The sequence below is a fragment of the Cyanistes caeruleus genome, chromosome 17, assembly GCF_971803275.1.
Source record: "Cyanistes caeruleus chromosome 17, bCyaCae1.hap1.1, whole genome shotgun sequence".
NCBI lineage: Eukaryota > Metazoa > Chordata > Aves > Passeriformes > Paridae > Cyanistes > Cyanistes caeruleus.
The window spans coordinates 3,744,527-3,763,291 of NC_141717.1; the positions used below are offsets into that span (position 1 = coordinate 3,744,527).

The 18,765-nt window shown below is 41.7% G+C and overlaps 1 protein-coding gene and 1 long non-coding RNA gene across 17 annotated transcripts in view; both read left to right on the top strand.

Annotated features, from left to right (window-relative positions):
* Positions 1 to 297: 297 nt before the first annotated feature.
* Positions 298 to 1,676, top strand: LOC147650019 (uncharacterized). The gene is made up of 2 exons (XR_015277355.1): positions 298 to 519; positions 1,093 to 1,676. It is a non-coding gene; the product is annotated as an uncharacterized LOC147650019 (long non-coding RNA).
* Positions 1,677 to 5,827: 4,151 nt separating this feature from the next.
* Positions 5,828 to 18,765, top strand: part of RBFOX1 (RNA binding fox-1 homolog 1) — a 1,112,502-nt gene continuing 1,099,564 nt past the window's right edge. For all 16 annotated transcript variants that reach the window (XM_086854476.1, XM_086854474.1, XM_086854473.1 and 13 more), the window contains exon 1: positions 5,828 to 6,092. In XM_086854476.1, coding sequence (XP_086710602.1) covers positions 5,865 to 6,092 — 228 coding nt within the window. In that variant the 5' untranslated portion in view covers positions 5,828 to 5,864. The remainder of the gene's footprint in view (positions 6,093 to 18,765) is intronic.

An 18,765-nucleotide genomic window follows, 5' to 3' on the forward strand; every position in this document is an offset into this window, starting at 1 on the left:
CCAGTAGTGGTTTGGTCCTCTCTGGACATTTAAGATTCTCTTTAAAGAAAGCACAGGAAAGACCTGGAATTTTGATGCTTTCTATAAAATTTGCAATGTGATAGGCTGTGTTTATAAAGCCTGTAGTAATAATCTGTCTTTTAATTGGTTCTCTTTCTAAACCTATTCCAGCTGGTAAGAATTACACAGCTGGAAAGTGATGGAGGGGAGAGGAATTATTTTAATCATCTGCTTTGCACTTACCAGGTGTGAATCCAGAGTATTTGGGTAATTTAAAATAGCTTTGTGAAAATTACAGCACTGTTTTTTGGCCTGAGCAGATGAAGAGATGATGCTGTTACTCTGCTCCACAAAGAGGGATTGCAATTGCAGCAGCTTGAGAACTGAACCTTCAAATTCCTCAGAACATCTTGGGTGTTGCTGTAAATTAAGTGTAGACTGGAATTTGATCTGAAAACCTTGGGCAAGGCAGCAGGTGACATTCACAGCTCCTACCAGGAACTGCCTGCTTGAAGAGAGGTTTGGAAAGTTTATTTAAAGTATGAATATGTTTGGGTGTGCTAATGGGAAATTGGAGGTGGATTATACATACATATATTATACATTATATGTACATATATCTCATGTGCTTAATGGAGACTACAGAGAAAACAGCCACTGATTTGATTGAATATTAATCCCCTTAACCAATTAATTACTCATAGGCATATTGGTGGCATTAGACAAACCAGCTCATGAATCCTTCCTTTCTCTGCTCTGATTCAACATTATTGAGGCTCAGGATTGTCAGCAATGGACTGGGATGTTAAACACTCTTTAATCAGAAGCCCAGAGTGTGAATTGATGGCATGATTTCCAGCTGAGAAGCATTTTGGAGTGTTACCAAAAACTATGTGGAATAATTTACTGTCTTGGGAGGGGTTTTTGTGCCTGCTGCCTCCATGTGGAGCTCATGGCAGAGTAAGGAAAATAAAAGAGAGAGATCCCAGCCATCCTGTGGGTTTGTAGCAAGGAAAGTACTGGGTCAGCAAAAGGAAGAGCTGCCTTCATTAATATATTTAATAATAAATTAAATTTATTATTATTTTGCAGCTTTGGAGAGAAACTTGAGGACATAAAAATCAGATAATTTCTGATCCTTCAGGAGAGGTGGGAGAAACCAAACACACCACTTGATCCCAGGCTGGATGAGCCTTTCCATGGTCTGGAATATTTAATACTTAGTGAAGGCCTGGCACACTTCTGGTAGGGTTTAAGGGGATATTTTGGTGTCTGAGAGGTTCTGAAGGATTCAGTAGTCAGCAGCACACCCTGCTTTGTTTATTTCTTGTGGCCATCATAGCAGATGTTACTGCAGAATAAGTTTACAGGGGAACCTGAAGCTTAAACAATGGAGTCAATGTCTCTAATGTTTGCTGGTGGACATAAAACAATAATAAAAACAATGAAACATTTATAAACTTTCAGAAGTAATTACAATGATGAGGTGCAGAGTTTAACTTGGAAGCAATAGCAAAATAAATGAAAAATTAATTTTCTAGACTTACTGGTTCATTTTCAGACTTATTTTTAATAACTTGACCTCCTTGTAGCAGTAAGATGTGCCAAATTACCTGATTAATGTAAACTTATAATTCTGTTCTCCACCTATTAAAGTAATTGTACAAGTGGGGAAACTCGCCTGTTGTTTCTTTTTTTTTTTTTTTTTAATCAGAGAACACTTGAAAAGAGATGTGAGCTTTTACTGCTGATTATAGTGGCTTTCATTTGCAGAACTGGCATTTTATGTTCTCCTGCCACACGAATAGACTTACAGAACCTGTGTTTTCACTGCAGAGAGGACATACATCAGAGAGCTTTAAATCAGATTAGTTTTACATTGGCTTGCAAACTAAGGTGAGGTAAGGGAATGCAACAAGTATTCCATTAAATTAAACATCATAGTGCTCGGATATAAATGCCATTCTGAGGTAATTCCAATAATTTTACTCATTAAGACACTAAAATCAATGAACTTCTCTTTCATGGTGAACTGGTTGAGCTGAATTGCAAAATTATTTGGGGATGCTCTGGCTCTGCTTACAGTGGAACTGCTGGTTTTGATGGCAGCACAGTTAGGTGACAATATAAAATCTCTTGGCTCCTCTGTCCTTGAACCAAGAAATTCACAGTGAGTGTTGTTTTCTTGCAAGAATTCAACAAAGGGATGGAGTTGGATCCAATTAATGCACCATCCTGCAGGGCATGCTCACCCCTGAGCTGGGACCACTGGCCTTGGTAATTCACTTGCTTGTTTACAAAAAGATAAACTTCTTTACATCTAAGCCTTATGAGGCTCAGTCAGCTGGGGTTTTCTTGCTTTCCACCTGTGCCCAAACCCCCTAAAAACCCATTTATCCGTCCCCTGGTTCCTTGTATCCAAATCCCAATGGCTTTTGGGTGGCACTTGGAGGAGGCCAGGCTTTCCTGCAGGGAACAGCACAGCTCCAGCTGCCTCCTGTGTCAGTGTTTTGCTGGTGCACAAGAGGGGAATATCCCTCAGTTTGAGTCTCAACATACCTATTTTATTTCATTTAGTGTATCTTACAGCCCAAGGGGAGATGCTGGCTGGATTTGGACTGACTGCTGAGAGTGTTGTTCCATGTGGTACCGGTGGAATTTCAGCAGTTCTGGGTATAACTGCATTTTTAGCAGTGTTTTCAAGCTGAAATCTCTTGAAAACAGTTTGTGCAAGGATTCCTGAGTTCTCAGAGCGCTTGTTACTCACTTTCACCTGCCTCCCTGGGTAAGGGCTGCTCTGATTTTAGTGACTTGTGGCTTTATCTGGCTCGGGATTGGTTTTTGTGAGGGGTTCTGTGGGGAATCAACACAGACTTGACTCTGAAACTGCTCATTAGGTATAAAGTGGGTTCTGTCAGAAGGCTGGGCTCTGGCCAAGAGGCAAGTTCTGATGCTAAAGGGTTTCAGGAGGTGAAACAGTAAATCAGGCTGACATTGGGCAAGGAATGTGTCATACAGGATAAAAAAGGGGGCTGGACATGCCTTGAGCATTGACTCTCAGCTTGGTCCCTTTGTCCTCTTGTGAAATCTCTGATGATCTGAGAGACCTGAGCTGTTCCTGAATGAGCTCCCTGCACGAAGCCTGGTGCCCCAGCCAAGTGTGGGCTTAGGTGCTGCAGACCTTTCTGACATCATGGAGCCTTTTGGTCCTGTAGGAACACAAAACAATGACTGCCTATTCCTGCCATACAGTATTTGTGTATAAATAACAGGAAGCAAAGGCCTGACCAACCATCACTCCCAAATGCCAGCAGAATTTATTTCTTGCCTTGCCATTTCTCCTTCTCTTTGCATGAAGATGTTGGCATTTCAAAAATGTTTGATTCTCATTAGAAACAAAAATGCATTCTCTGTCTCCATAAATTCTCATTTCTTCAAAACCAGAGGCTGTGCTTCAAATACGAGGAAGTGGGTGCTTATTTTCTGATTTAGAAGAAGCTGGCTCTGCCTGAGATCTGGAGACAGAAATGTGCAGGGAGCCAGCAGTGCCTGGCAGGCTGGGCTGGTCACTGAGGCAGCCTGAGCCGCCTGGTTCCACTTCAAACACAAATAAAATACTGCTACCACTGGCGAGGTCTTGCCAGGCACTTGAATTTCATGAAATCAAAGCTTTTGGATGGAGATATGCTCCAACAGAAATTGATGCAGTTTACTGTGCAAATAAGCCTGAAGTGTATCGTAGCTAAAACAGCACTTCTGTCTCAGAATTATTTATGTATTTCAGTATCTTAGGTGAGGATGGGAAGTTTAAGAAAGAATAAACAAAGTTTAAATAGAGAATTAAGTGGCTTGTCTGATGGAAAAAGCAGGTATGAATGGTGAGTGAGCCCTAGAACTAAGAAAGGCTTTTGCAGTTTGGTGAAGATGATCTGTGTAACTCTTTCAGCAGCTTCAAGCAGAAGGAAAGGTTGGAAGGGGTGGCTCATGTTTTAACAATTTGGGAAAGAGGGTGAAGGATTTTTTGAAGTCAACAGTTCAGCCTAGGGGATGTGACTTTTTAAGAAAATTCCTGCTTCTTCAGTCCAGGGTAGAAACCCTGTTGTTAGTCTCTACTGCTGGTGATGAGGATATTGAGAGGTGTTTATTAATGGTTTATTAATGGTTTTCTTTCCTCCTGAGCTTGTATGGGTGTGGGAACTCATGGCTTTGAGAAGTGGGGCATGACCTGTGTTAATCTGTGCTCATCTGGGGTGAAAGCCTTCCTGCAGTACCTGCCTGGCTGGGCTCTGGCTGGCAATTCTTGTTTATTGGAGAGGAGCAGTCATCAGCTGAGCAGCTTTCTTCTGCAGGCTCATCACAAGTGGACATGGCTCCAAACTGAGGGCCAAGCTGTGGAGCTTGACCAGTGTGGGTTACAAGGCAGGTGAGGTTTGATCCAGCACCATATGAAAAAACCCCTCAGCTTTATTTTTCCTCTGCTGAGCCCACCTGGTTTGTGTTCATCCAAGTCTGAAAGTGTTTACAGCCAGTGCCCTTTGCTGGGACCAGTGTTAGCAGTGGATGTTTCATGTCTCCAGTTCTGGGTGTGCAGAAATCTTGGCTGTCTCAGAACTGCTCCCTCACCCTCCTGTGGATCTGGAGTGTCTCAAATGAATGATTCCTCCCCTTTGTTCCTTCTGGAATAATTGACACAACATTGCTTGCTCCAACTAAACCCCCCCCTTCATAATGCCAGTGAAATCAGTGCTGGGACACAGAATTCTGGCCACACAGACCTTGTTAACACAGCAGAAAATGGAGTTTGGCTCAATGGATTCATCCATACCTGGCACCACTCATGAAGTTCTGCCCCTGAGCTCCTGACTGGAGCATATCTGGATATGTGCAGTGGGATTTTTAGAGACTCACTTCCCTCTGCAAGACATAAAGAGCTTTGTTTAAATCTACAAGCACTTAAGCAGGAGAAAACAGGACTCCAATTGCTATTTATTTTTTAAAAAAAGCCCATTCTTCATCTTGCCTTCTGTGTTGGAAGAATGAGCAGCTCATTGCAATCCATATGTCAAAGCACTTGGTTAAATTTTTTTATCAGGGTTTGACTATTGCACCAAACCTTTTGATTATGTGTGGTGGTGTTTTTAAAAATTTGTCTGAGAGAGCAAAAAGAACCTCCAAACTGCCTGTTGGTTTGCCCTAATCTCATTTTAAACTCATCCCTACGGCTCTAGGACCAGAATGTCATGTGAAATTTGTGTCACAGTGGAATGTGGATTTAGAAGATGCAAAGTTAATTTAACAGAGCAAGGATATCCTTATTAAAAAAACCCCAAACCTTAAACCTGTAGTGAAATTATTTTGAAACAAGCTGTTTGGAGTTAAGGCCACCTTTGCATTTTAATGGGTAATTACTCTTGGCATCACTACCAGTTTATAACCAAAGCCCACAGCATCCCTGGGGACAGAGGTAAATTTGGATTTAACGACGGCGCAGCTAATATTTTGTACTTTAAGGAAAGCCAATTTCCGTGGATCAGGGAGAAGAGAAATCCAAGGGTTTTGGCGCTGGAAGCAGCAGCAGCAGCGTGCATTTAATGGATGGAGGAAAGGTTATTCCTTTTCCCGAGGAGCGGGGCTGGAGCTCCGTGCGCTCGCAGCCGGCAGGAGAGGGCGGCAGAGAAACAGCTCCCGGAGCCTGCACAGCACCCAAATTTTTAACAGGAGCGACAGCACATCGCAGCTCTCGGAAGGCAAATCCCCTTTCAAAACGGCAGCTTCAGTAGACTCTTTTTTTTTTTTTTTTTTCTCCTTTTTTTTTTTTTTTTTTTTTTCAGGGAAAAAAAAAAAAAGTCCGCAGCACTTTGAAAATGTCAAATTCCTGCGGCAGCCCAGAAGAGCCGGGGAAGCAGCGAGGCAGAGATGGCAAGATAAGGAGGGAGGATGTGGATGATTCCCAGCCTGAGGGAAAGAGGTTGAAGCTGGGGAATGAAGGAGGAACCGGTGGAAAGGACAGAGAAGCAGCAGCAGAAGATGCAATAATGCCTTGTTCAGGCAGAGAAGAGCCCGTGCCCGGAGGAGGTGGTGAAGGCAAAAGTGTAAGTGAGGATCTTCAGTGGCTCAGGGAAAGGGGGAAGGGCCGGGAGGTTACCTTTGAAATTATTTGTCATCCTGAAGTTGGTAATTGGACATCAAGAAGAGCAGGAGGAATTCAGTGGAGTGTCCCATCTCACCATGAGCCTGCTCCTCTTTAATTCCTGATTTGCCTGCACGCTTTTTAGTGCAGGAGTGTGTGTTTTGATCTGGCTCTCACTGTCAGCTGCCTGAAAGATGTGTGTGCCAGAGGAATGATTTCTTTTTTCTTGGGGAGAAGGGAGAAGGAACATTAACAGCTGAGCTCGCTTTTCAGCCCCCCATATCCATTTAGAAATTGGGTAAGGATTGGTGCATTGAACTGGACAGTTTGGGATGTGGATCAGTCTGAACACTCAGACTTTCAACTGCATTTATGTTGGGTAGCACTATTTTACAGCTGGGGACGGGGGTAGAGCCTCCAGGAGAGGAGGAGAATTGGAGTTAGAGATCTCATCTGGTGAGTTTTTGCCAAAAAAGAGCTGCTGAACAGTTGCTTATATAAATAAATATCAGTGTTCCCAGATCTTTACAGGAGGGTAACTTTGCTGCCTGGCTGTCAGCAGCTCCCGAGGCACAGCAGAGGGAGAGAGGGGGTGAACATTTGGGTCCCCAGGCAGCTGAAGCTTTGCCCCTCCTGGTGCAGTTCGGGCCAGGTGCTTTTCCTGGGCACATCCTGGATGCTTCCCTAGGTCAGAAATGCAGGGGAAGGCTGGTGGGAACAATGTCTGGGGTGTAGGATGTTTCCTGTGTGAGTTGTCATAGAGGGAGAGTGTAGCTTTAAAGCTCACTTAAGGGCTCCTGGAGATTCCAGTGCACTGATTTTATCCAGAAGTTTTCTGAAATGTGGGTTTTTTTCTCTCCTGGGATTGATATCCTGAATTTAGACATCCTTCTTCAAATGAGGAGCTAAGTAGATGCTCAGTGTTCCGGTAGGATTTACGTTTTTAAATCATTTGAAAGTTAGTTTATTCAGTTCGTTCTTGGTGGAAGGTCATCTCTAAATGCAACAGTTTTCCTGAGCTACAAAGGAATTTAAACTGTGTGCAGAGTGTTGGTCTGTTTGTCCAAGCAGAAATCTCTTTTATCAAGCCATGTAACTGCAGAGTGTTGCACTTGGCTCTGTGTTTTGGGTTTCCAGTGCTTTGTGAAGCTCAGTTCTTTCTAACTCTCAGACAGTGAAGTACCACTCTTGTTTTTATACCACTTCTGGTAGACACTCATTCTTTTCCCCAAAAGAAATGTAAAATACAGGCAAGTTAATTGGTCAAATCACCACCCTTGATTTTGTCTGTTTTTATTTTTTTTCCTTTTTCACCTGAGAGTAAAAGCTTTAAACCACTCTACTTTGTGATAAATATCGAGAACGTGACTTGGGGTGAAAGTGGTACATGACACCATAATACCTAATTAGGAAGTTACTGAAAAATAAGCCTTATTTGAGTAAATTTACTTTGTCTTTTAAGGGATCAGTGCAGAATATATGAGAATATGCATACCTGAATCACTGGGCTCTGCCCCAGCTGTGAGGCCTGGTTTAGCCCCTTATTTATGTTCTGCTGTTGCAGCAAAGTTCTGTGCTGGTGAATACCTGTCCTTTTTTTTTTGTCCTTTCAAGGACCTGGAATAGCTGCTCTAACTTTACATTCTGTCTATTCATCAGGGGATTATTAAAAATATTAACAAAACAATCCGTTAATGAACAATTGTTTCACTGCTTGTCTCTTCCAAAATCAATTTTTAAATAGTTTTTATAATAAAATAATTGTTCTAATAGTAATTCTTAAATTAAACTGAGTTTGATTCAAAACTCAATGAAGCTCTTTCCCCTCACTTGAGTGGATTCTGGCTTGGGAAGTTGCACTACATTTTGTATAAAGTTCCAGTAATATTTTTCCCCTTCCCATTTAAATCTGTCTGTCTGGTTTGGAGCCATTATTAGAAATTAATTATGTGGCATTTGAAATTCTGGTAACATAAAATATTTTCTCAAAGCAATAAAAGCTTGTCCAGCAATGACTGTAAGTGTCTGTCACCTTGTAGAGAGCAAGCTGCTGGAAAAGATGGACTGTGTGCCCTTAGGAAACACTGGAATGACTTCATTTCTGTGCTTAGAAGAACCTTTATTTTATAGGCATAGTGGTATGGGTAATCAATGCATGCATTGGAGGAACATTTCCTAATCGTCCATTATGTCTTCCACTTTAAGGAAGGACATTTAAAAAAAATTATAGGCTTTGACTCATTTTTTGATTAGCAATAAAAAATCAGCACTGTGGGTGTGCTATTTCTCTGATTATTCCACTGCTATTTGCCACATCCAACATCATCCTTGGGTTTAGAAGGAAGAAATCTGCTTTGGTCAGCTGCTCCAACTCATTATTCCACTTATTATGGAGAGTTGTGTTCTGGAGAATGCAGACACGAGGCTGCTGAAGGGATGTGGGCATTTCCCTGGCAGCCCTGTGGGCACAGGGTGGCTGCAGGAGGATCTTTGTGCTCCTGGACAGAGCTCTCCTCCCTGCCTTGGCAAAGAGGGGCTGCATTTGCCAGCAGCACCTGGAGTGACTCCTTCCCTTAGTGCTGGTGACTGGTTTGTGCAGAAAGCCGGGGTGAAGCTGGAATTGTTCATTTAGGTATCTATTCAAGTAATTTCCTTCTTGCCTTCCCTTTTTATTGCCTTCATTCTGGCGGGGGAGCTGCTGGTGGCAGGTGTGGATCACACACTGCACAGCCCTGGAATTGTTCCCTCTGACATGTTCCTTCCTGGCAGAGCATCGGGATGAATGAAACTTTGCTTCAAAGGAAGGGGCTGCAGCCTTTGAGTGAGGTTCAGCTTGAGAAAGCCTTCACCTGGTGCAGATGGTGGGGAACTGGCTGCTGAGCCACTGCTTTCATCAAGAGTTTGGGTAAAAGTCTTTAAGCAGAGAATCCCATTCCCAGTTGTGTGTCTGGAGCATGGCCACAGCTGTCAGCTCCGTGGTGCCACAGTGGTCATTGTCACCCTGCCTGTGACCACGTGCTGGAAATTGTTAAATGAGGGTAAAGTTGTGTTTCCTGAAATAGAAATCGAATGAAGAATGAAACATGGGAGTGCTGACTCCTCTCTGGGCTGACAGAAATGAGATGGGCTCACAGTGATCCATGAGAGGTGATCAGGAGTGTGGCTCCTTTAATCCATGCATCCTTCTGTTCCAAGAATGGTCTCTTTTTATCTCTCCTTAACCAACTCTTTGTCCACATGCCTGGTGAAGGTTCTTTGGATTTTGGTGCAAAGATATTTCTGTATCCACAAGACCTCCTTTGTTACGAACCAAACTTCCCCCCTATAAATATTTGTGCCAAGTTTAGAGAACAAGACTAAATTTCCTGGGTTTGGTTTGACTTCTGTAGTGTTCCCAGAGCATCCAGCTTTGTTTTCATCTGTAATGCTACCTGTGCCAGGAGAGAGCTTGAACTTTTACCTTTTAAACAACTTTCAGAATGACTTTCATGCATTTGTGAATTAATGTATGTTTTAATTTTTTTTTAATTGCCTTTGTGAATACTTGGGAAGGAGGAAAGGGTAGAAGTACCACAAAGGAAAAAAAAATGCAACTTTTTGCTGCTAACATCAGAAAGAACATCTTTATTCAGTTTTGGGAATGCCATGTTGTAAAAGAAAATGTGAGAAAAGTATCTGAAAAAGTGCTTAGTACTTTTGTAGGAGGGGAAAACTGGTTTTGCTGATCAATTCTGAAGAACTGACTACACCAAACTTGTATCATGTGACAAATCCAGCCTTGTAAATTGCAGATGTTGATGGAATTGTAAATCCAGTTTAGATGGGGGGGATGTGTTGTGCTGTGCAATGCCCTTGGCCTTGCATAGAGAACAAATTGAACCTTGTCATTATTGTGAGGAATTTATTTCAGTATTCCTAAAGTGTAGAAGAGCACACCTTGGAAAGCTGATAAACACATATTGAAAAGCTGATCATTTAAAAGGAGGAGAGGAAGGGTTTTCTAGAAATTGGGATTTCTTCAGCTCAAGATGAAATTCCCTCGTTTGAAGGGTGGGTCTGGGTTCATGGTATCAAATTGAAACTCTGTCAAGAGCAGGTGTGGATGCAGGAACTGAACCTGGATTCACTGCAGTGACTTCAGGGTGCTCAGAGGTGTGAGCTGCTGTCCTGGAGGGCTTGGGGTAAATAACAGAGACATTAGGAGGCACTGAAAGTGAGAATGGTGTTAATCTCAATGAGTGAAACACACATTTATTATCTCTTATGTTTAGCTTGGGTTAAAGTAATTTTTGACTCAATAACTCCAGGCTTTTTCATGAAATACATTGATAAAGCATAATTGAGGGTAAGAATTGGATCTGAAGTCTGCAATTTGACCTTTCTGTGCATTGCCACACGAGGCTACACTGTGTTAGTGCAGTTACTCATGTAGATTTTCTGGCTAAGGACATTTATTTGTTCCTTACAGTTGATTTACAACAAACCTGATTTGTGTGTGTGGCTTTGTGATCATGACTGCATTTATAAATATTACTTTAAAGAGGAGATGTGTTTGAGAAGGGGCAAAGTGGAATGATGGGTTTGTCTGGACTGAGAGTCCAATTGCAGGTGCTGATTTTTGACTCCCAGGGATGTAAGCAGATTGAACCATTCTGTTGTCAAGGCTGTGGTTTAGTTCTTTTTCTCTCCTCTTTATAAAAGTGTTTCAATCTATTGAGCTCCTTTTGTCCTCAGACATTATTGGATGTGTTTTAGGAGAGCACCATAGATTTAAAGTGTTTTGAAGAGCAGGACATTTGGAACATTGCAGACTGCATCTGCCTTTCCTCTCTCTCCTTTTTTGGGTCTGATTATCTCATCAGAGGATAACTTTAGGATTTAATCTATTGACTTGTTAGGCAGGCTGTGATGGATGCTGGAATTACTGCTTTTGTTTAGATTCAGAACACAATCAAATTCTGTGATCCAGGACAGAGACAGAATGATTTGCCTTTGAAAGTGTGCAGAAAGGAGATGATAATTCTTTAGAAGTCAGTTGGTGGTACTGATGGAAGGTGCTGGAGTTACTTCCACAGGAATATTTGCTAAATCAGAGTAAAGGAGCTTGGGTAGAAAGGTGTGGATAAATCAAAAATTGGTTTGGACTTGATTCCAAGAACAAGAACAAGCTGAAGGAAAATGTTCTCCCTAAAACTGATTCATCCTCCTGTTAACCTCTGCCTGGTGTCAGCAAACTGTCAGCAAACAATGGCACTGGAGCTTGAGCAGGAATAATTGCAGCGAAGAATTGCCTGAGACAAGGAAAGGCAGCAGAAAGAGACCCTCAAGAGTCACCTTGCTTTGCCATTTTTCCTGGAGCTGCATTAGATGGCAGGGGATAAGTGTGTGAAGAGAAAGGCTTTGTGTGCATTATCCTATTATTTTGTCATGATGGAAATTTAATTTAATTCAGCAAATAACTGCCTGTTTTCAACAAGCAGTTTCAACCAAGAGCAACACTGGCCAGTTGTGTTTACTCCTTGGAAGTTCAATTTTACTGATAAGGAACATTTGTGGAGCATTTCTATCCCAATTTGACTAATTAATTGCCTAATATTACAATTTTTGTAGAGTGACTGGAATATTATTTTGATTGAAATTACAAATGCATTAAAATCTCCCAGAGTGCAAAGGAAGACATTTGTGATCTATGTTAAATTAGAGGAGATATGAAATGAAGATATTTATATGTTCCTCTTATTTGCTACGCTTTCTCCTCCTGTATGCCAATGGCAGCCATGAAAAATATTTTTATTTCAAGTCTCTGTGATTTAAAGAGTAATAAAATTATTTACTTTATTTTTCCTTTTTTTTTAAATTAATATTTGCAGTTTTAGTCATTAGTCCAGCCTACAGCAATGAGGAATATGCCCCAGAAGCTGTGCAAAAACTGAAAATGGAATTAGGCTGGTGCTTCACTGGCTGTCCCTTTCCTGTGGAGAACTCCATGTTCAGACTCATTTGGGATGCGTTATCACTAAAGAGTTGCCTATTTTGTTCCATTAAATTAGGCTGCAGGATCTGCTGCACTGCCACCCATGTAATTTCCCCCTCAGGAACTCACTTAACGTGCTCTGATGTTTAATGCTTTGCATTGTGCCTCTTAAACAGCCCAAGGAGTTGCAGGCACTCTTGTCTACACTAGGAAGGATCTTACCCTTGAAATTCAGAATACAGAACATTTACTTTTGATGGCTCTCTCATGTTCTGAACTCTCCTCTGGCACCTTAAGGTCCCTTTGACATGGGCACAACTGGTTCAACACTTGTGGTCGCTGCCAGAAAACTTCCAGTAGCTTGGTGTGGGAAAATGCAACAGTTAAGTGACTTAACCTGGTGTCTAACATTGACTCCAAGTGCTAGATAATGAAGTAATTCTCAATTAGTTGTGCTGATACTTAATTAATAAAGCTCCATCTAAGATTCACAAATCAATGAGAAGTGTCTGCAGCCCTTGGTAAGGACTTCCATCCAGGTCTGAGAAGCAAAACTTGTTTCAAGTGAAGGAGATTTCCTGAGCACAATAATTCTTGCACAGTCTATTCTCCCTTCAGCTGCTGTTTTCATCCCTGCATGTTTCCCATACATTGGATGTCAGCCCTTCTGCACAGGGTTATGGCTTTAGGATCCCTGGGAAAGGACACAACTCTGGTCCCTCAATTCATAGAAAGATTTTTCTTTACTGAGCTGGTCCCTGGACAGACAAGTGGAAAGGTGGAGGTGTGGCTGTCCCAGGTTCTATATCAAGGATTGTGCAGGATCATAATGGCCTTCAAGAACTGAGCAAGGACCACAGAACCACTGGCATGGACTCAGAAGGGCTCTCTGTTACCCCATTAAATCTGTGTTTCCCTTGAGGAGCTGAGCAAGGACAGCACAGGACCAGCCATTAATGGATACACTGAAAGGGTTTTCTATTTCCCCAGCTCTTGTAATTATTTTGATTATATTGGTTACCCTTAAGCATAATGAGATGGTGAAAAACTAACAGATTTGCACAAAGTTTCCATTCTTTTTACTGTCTAGGAATGGTGAATTCCTTTTTTAGCTGAGTTGCACTGTGCATTCAACATGTATGATCTTCAGGGAATGTTGTTTTCCACAAAATGAAGGCTAATCAGAAAAATATAAATGGATTTAGTATGTAAAATTATGAAGTCACCACACCGAGACTTAGTTCCTTGAGTTGGGCCACAACTAAATGGAAATGAAGCATTCTTATCAATAATGCACTGGGGAAGTAACATCTGTTCTGAGATGCTGAGAGGTTGTTTTTTCATTCACTAAAATATTTATTTCAGCTAAAAAACCTTAATCTTTTCACTGTCTCCAGAGGGCAGAATCATTGACTGTTATGTTTAGAAACTGTCTGTGAATTACAAGAGTCCCTATAAAATGGAAAGAATGCTGATTGAGCAATTAATCACTTTTTACTTAATTTAAAATAAATAATGACAGTACAGAAAGCTGTTGCATTAGCTCCAAATAAAAGACTGATTCTTGGAAAATCAGCAGAACAAAACTTCTTTCTCTCACTATATAGGCTGGTTTCCAACACTTGCAGGCACAAAAACAATAGTTTTTGGTGATGTGACAATATTTTCTTCTAATTAGCCAGTGTTGTGTTACACATGTTACATAAAGGTTGCTGTTCTTGGCCATTCATCTAGAGATGCTTCTTAGGTTTCAAGGCTGGAATTGACTGCTAGAGCCTGGTTTCTGGTAAAAGTTAATTCTATCTCCCTAAATTCTGATTGAGCTTACAACATGAAATTTTTTTACAAAAAACAGCTGCTTTTGATTAAAGGCTTCAGGTCATAGAAAATTCCTCAAGTGTCCAGGTAAATTTCTGGCTGTAGATAACTATTCTTAGAATAAAAATATAAATCCTTGCCTGGAGTTGGAATTTGCCCAACTGCTCGTCCCAGCCTGAGTGGATTGTTTTGCACCAGATGTTATTGACTCCCATGATGGGAATAAACTCATCTCCTCCTCCTGGATGAGCCAAGCATCTGGATCCCTGTGCTTTGTGTTCCATCCTGCAGGTCTATGCTCCCCATCTGAAATAATTCATCCATGCCCTCGCTGGCTCTTTGCACGTTCAACGTTTTTGCAGAAAGCTGATTCTGCTGGATGTCCTCTGTTCATATATCAATGGTTCAGGTACTGCTCTGGCCTGGGCTCCACATTCATTTACCAACAACTGCCAGTGCCACAAAACCTTCTGTGTTTGTCCACGTGGAAATGCATTTTTGCCAGGCAAGCCCAGAATTTATGACTGCAGTTTGATTAAAATTGTCTGAAAATTACCAATACCTTGATTTACACATATCCACTTTCCAATTCACTGGGAAAAAAAACCCCACTGAATAATATTCATGGAAGAACAGATCCTTGTGGGATGTTAATTGCAGAGGCACATTAATTGGAATGACTCTGCTCCTGATCCTATTGTTTTTCCCCTCTATCTGCTCAGTTTTAATTCATTTTAAAGTGTCCTGTGTAGCTGTGCACACAAACCAATCTGGAGCTGTATGTCAGCAATCCTGAGTTGTTCCTCAATTGTGATTTGAAAAAGAAAAATTCATTATGTAACTGGGCAAAAAAAAAAAAAAAACCAAAATGAAATGAATACCTTGTTATCTGTTGACCAAAGGAATTTGCCCCAGTGATAACTTTCCAAGAGCCTCAATCTTCCCAGTCAGGTCAGTTTGGATAATTGTTCCTCAGACCCTGTGTGGTGTCTTGGGACTTGGTGTCCTCCAACCTGGAAGCTGCTGAGGCTGTTCCTTTGGGGGATGGTGTGGATTGTCAGCAGGGAAGCTTTTAACCAAAGCAAAATGAGGAGAGAAACCCCAGAAAAAGCTCAGCTGTGTGGCTGAAATAAATCTGGGGCCAATGTGGGTCTGCAGCTGCTTGGTCACTGCAGGGAGAACCCGTGAGAGAGAACTGGGGAGTGGATTTGGGTTTGGGTTTGGATTTTAGGAACACCTACTGCACAAGCTCAGCAAAGTCAGTGCCTGGTGGTGCTGAGAGGGCAGAGACATGGTTTTGTGGGTTTTTTTCCTGTTTGTTTATTTTCCACTGGGGAAGAAACAATCCCACAGAGTAATATCTTTGCTTAAAATACCATTAAAAATAATAAAAATCAGTAATTCCTGATATTTCTTGCCAATTGCTCAGTTCTCTCATGGCAGTCTTCATTAGAACTCCACATACACAAATGATAGCACCCCATTATCTTTAAAGGTTTACTTTCTTAAACCTTGTTTTTTGTAAAATGAACAATTACTTAAATTGCTAAAGCAGATTTTTTTTTTTTTAATTCCAGCTGCATAATTGCTAAGCTTTCTGCTCTTAAATCTGTTTGCTAAAGGAAAGGGGCTCTTTGATGTGCTATGCCTCAGCCCTTCATCTGGAGCTTCTGAGGAAGCTGTTAGAGATTATCAAATCAGTCCTGAGATCTGAGCGCTGCCAGCAGAGAGAGGCTGCAGGACAGAATTGGTCACATATGTTTTATGTGATTGTGCAGATGTGTGCACATCCTTGGTGCTGCTTTAGTCGTGCATCAGATTTAGTAATTGCCAGGAATGCTTTTCTTCTCCTGAGCTCAAAGTCCAAAACGCCCTCCTTGATTAATGCCTAATTCTGGTGTGCTGACCTAAGGAATCCTGGAAATGAAATGTGCCTATAAACAAAAGCACTGGCCCCACTCCTTGAGCTGAAGAGCTGTTATCTGAAGAAAATGATGCCTTTCAAGGTGTAAAAGCTGTTCTTTGTCATCTCAAGAGATTGCTAGGACTTTGAAAATTCACGGATCTTTTCTTTCTGCTCCTCTTTAGTTTGAACTTTTAAAATTGATTTCCCTGGGAGCAGGAGGATGGATGGGCACTCTGGGGGTGTGGAGCATGGCTCCAGCTGGCAGAGATCACTGACCCCAGCTCTGGGGCTGTTTATTTACTCAGAAATAGCATCAGGAATGATTTCAAAGAATTGGACATTTGTGTGTCCCTTACTGGCAATGTTAAGCCAGGGAGGTGACACCAGCTCTCTCTGCTGTCCCAGTATTGAAATTGGCTCGAGGAAGTATCCAGATCATTCTCCTCACAAAAACAGCACTCAAAACCCACAGTCACCCACTTTCCATAGAGTGCCTGGTAGCTAAGTAATTCAAAAGGCATCTGGTGTGAAGTGCTTCAAGTGCCAGAGAAGTGATCAACAGCTTCAAGTATCAAAAACTTCAAGTCTCATCTGTAAAAAATGATATAAAATCATCTGAACAGCCTTCCTTATGAAGGCAGTTTATTATTTATAGAGACCTTAAAGGGGATTTGGAGGCAGGTTGATGAAATGTCACTGCTTTCACCTCACAAAGTAATTGTATTTTAATCAAGTAAAGCCTCTCAGTAGATGATGTTGGCTGGTGGGGGAATACAGACAAAATGTAAGGGAATCAACTGGGGGAAGAATCTGCTTTTCTCAGAGGTGTCAAGAAGAGAGGGAACTAATTCAAGGAATTGTGAAGCTCCCAAGGTGCTTCAGTGCTCTTGATGCTCCCTTGAAAGCAAGGAAATCAGTCACTGAAGTCACAGCAGCAGAGGATGGGACCTGTGTCTCACTGGGGCTGGATGTCACTGGGGCTGGATGTCAGGCTTTATTCAATCAGCTTTGCTTGGTCCTTGCCAATGTTCAGATAATTTGGTCCTGGTGGCAGTGTTTAACTGAGGTGTTTGCCAGCTGCTGCTCTGCAGATGGATGGCAGAAGCCAGTGTTTGTGTGTCCTGTCCCAGGATCCATTCTTCAGGAAACCACCAAGAACAATGCGTGGACCTGACTCATCTTTTGTTTTCTCCCTTTGCACGGTGATTTTCCTCCTGTATCTTTGACCTAGAAAGAAGTTACAATCTCTTTGCTTTTAGCTGTACTTACATTAGTTTAGTCAAGGATCCCCTGACTCCAAGAGCACTTTCTTAGCACAATTTCCCAATAATTAGTTGCATCACCTAAAGCAAGTGGTTCAAATTCTCACATTCTAGGATTAGCCATTTTTAAGCAGCAACAATAGAAGTTGAACATACACATCTCCATTAGGTTCAACTAAAACTGATTTTTACAATTATCATGGGTTTCTCTGATGAAAGGTTCATGTAGATTTAGGAAATGTGTTTAGTATTGCTGACAATAAAAGCCCAATTTCTTCTGAAGGGCTGATAAGCTACAGCTTAAAGGTGACTGTACATATTCAATGTAAATTTTTTTTCATTCAGTGCCAGAAAGTCCTGCAAAGGCCAGGCAGACTCCCCCACCTTCAAAATTAATTTTTCAGTGTGACTGCAGCAGAGTTTGATTTGCAAGCACAGCATCTAATTTCCTTTAGTTTTGCTTAAGGGAGCTGGTTGATTCCTATATAACACCTAGTACACAAATTCTGTTTTCACTTAAACCGAGGGGGCAAAAACTCTGGAAGTGACAGTGGGATCCTCCCAGATCTCCCAAGACCTGAGCCAGAATCTGATTTTTACATATGCTCAAAACTTTGACCCCCCTGATACTTTCTGCAGAACTGACAGAAACATTTCATTAAACAAATTATGATGTTTGTTTTCTTGTGTTTAATTTTGTTTTCTGTCCTTTATTGTATGGTGCATTTCCATGAAAATGGCTTTTTGAGGAGTGATCTGTTCCTGATGCTAGTCCCTCACCTGGAGGCACAATCTCTGCTTGGATTTACAATTAATTCCTGTGGAAATGATGCAGTGGCAGAGCTGGTTCTCTGCTCTTGGGTGGAAAGGGAGCAGCAGGAGCTGATGAACACTTAAACCACCCAAGTGTTATGCAAAGATCTCTGCGAAATTACACACACCAGGGGAAGGATGAAATTGAGGAGCCACACAGATGAAGTGGAATGGTCTTAAAAATGTTTCCATCCCTGACCTGTCTCTCATCATGCCAGTGTCAAATTGGGAACCACTTGTGCTGCAGAAGGAACAAAGTTTATTTGAGCCTGCAAGGAAATGCCCAGAGGTATTCTCAGACTATTTTAACTTGATTGGGATATATGTGGTTGGAGCAGGATTTCTGTTTGCTGGGGAGAAAATCATCACTTCATGGTCTGAATTAGGAATTCCTGAGGTATGAATCAGGATAAGAATGGTGGCTTGAGCCAGGCACCAAACCCACCTCTCAAACAGAGCAATACAGAACTGTATTAACATTGTCTAAAATCCTAAAACCATAAACCCATAATTAATTAATAAATAAACCTAAAACCATATTCAGTGAGAAAGTAGATTGAGACAACTGCATCTTCTAGGAAAGTGATTTTTTTAGAGCAGGTGTCTGTGCCAGCCCCTCAGTTCCACCTCTGTCCTGGACAGATGCAGCAGATGGCTCTGATAAGTGTGGACTTGAACTCTGTGAGACTGAGAAGGAAGAACTAAACTGCTTTTGCAGTTCGCTGAAGGTTTCCCTCCCTCATCATGACTTGTTTTCTTAGCTTGTCCCAGCTGTCAGATCAGGTATGCTTTTAGTTCTGTGGGTGTTGTAAGGATGTCTTGGGGAAAGTCACCAAGGACAGCCTTGTGTGTTATATTTGGC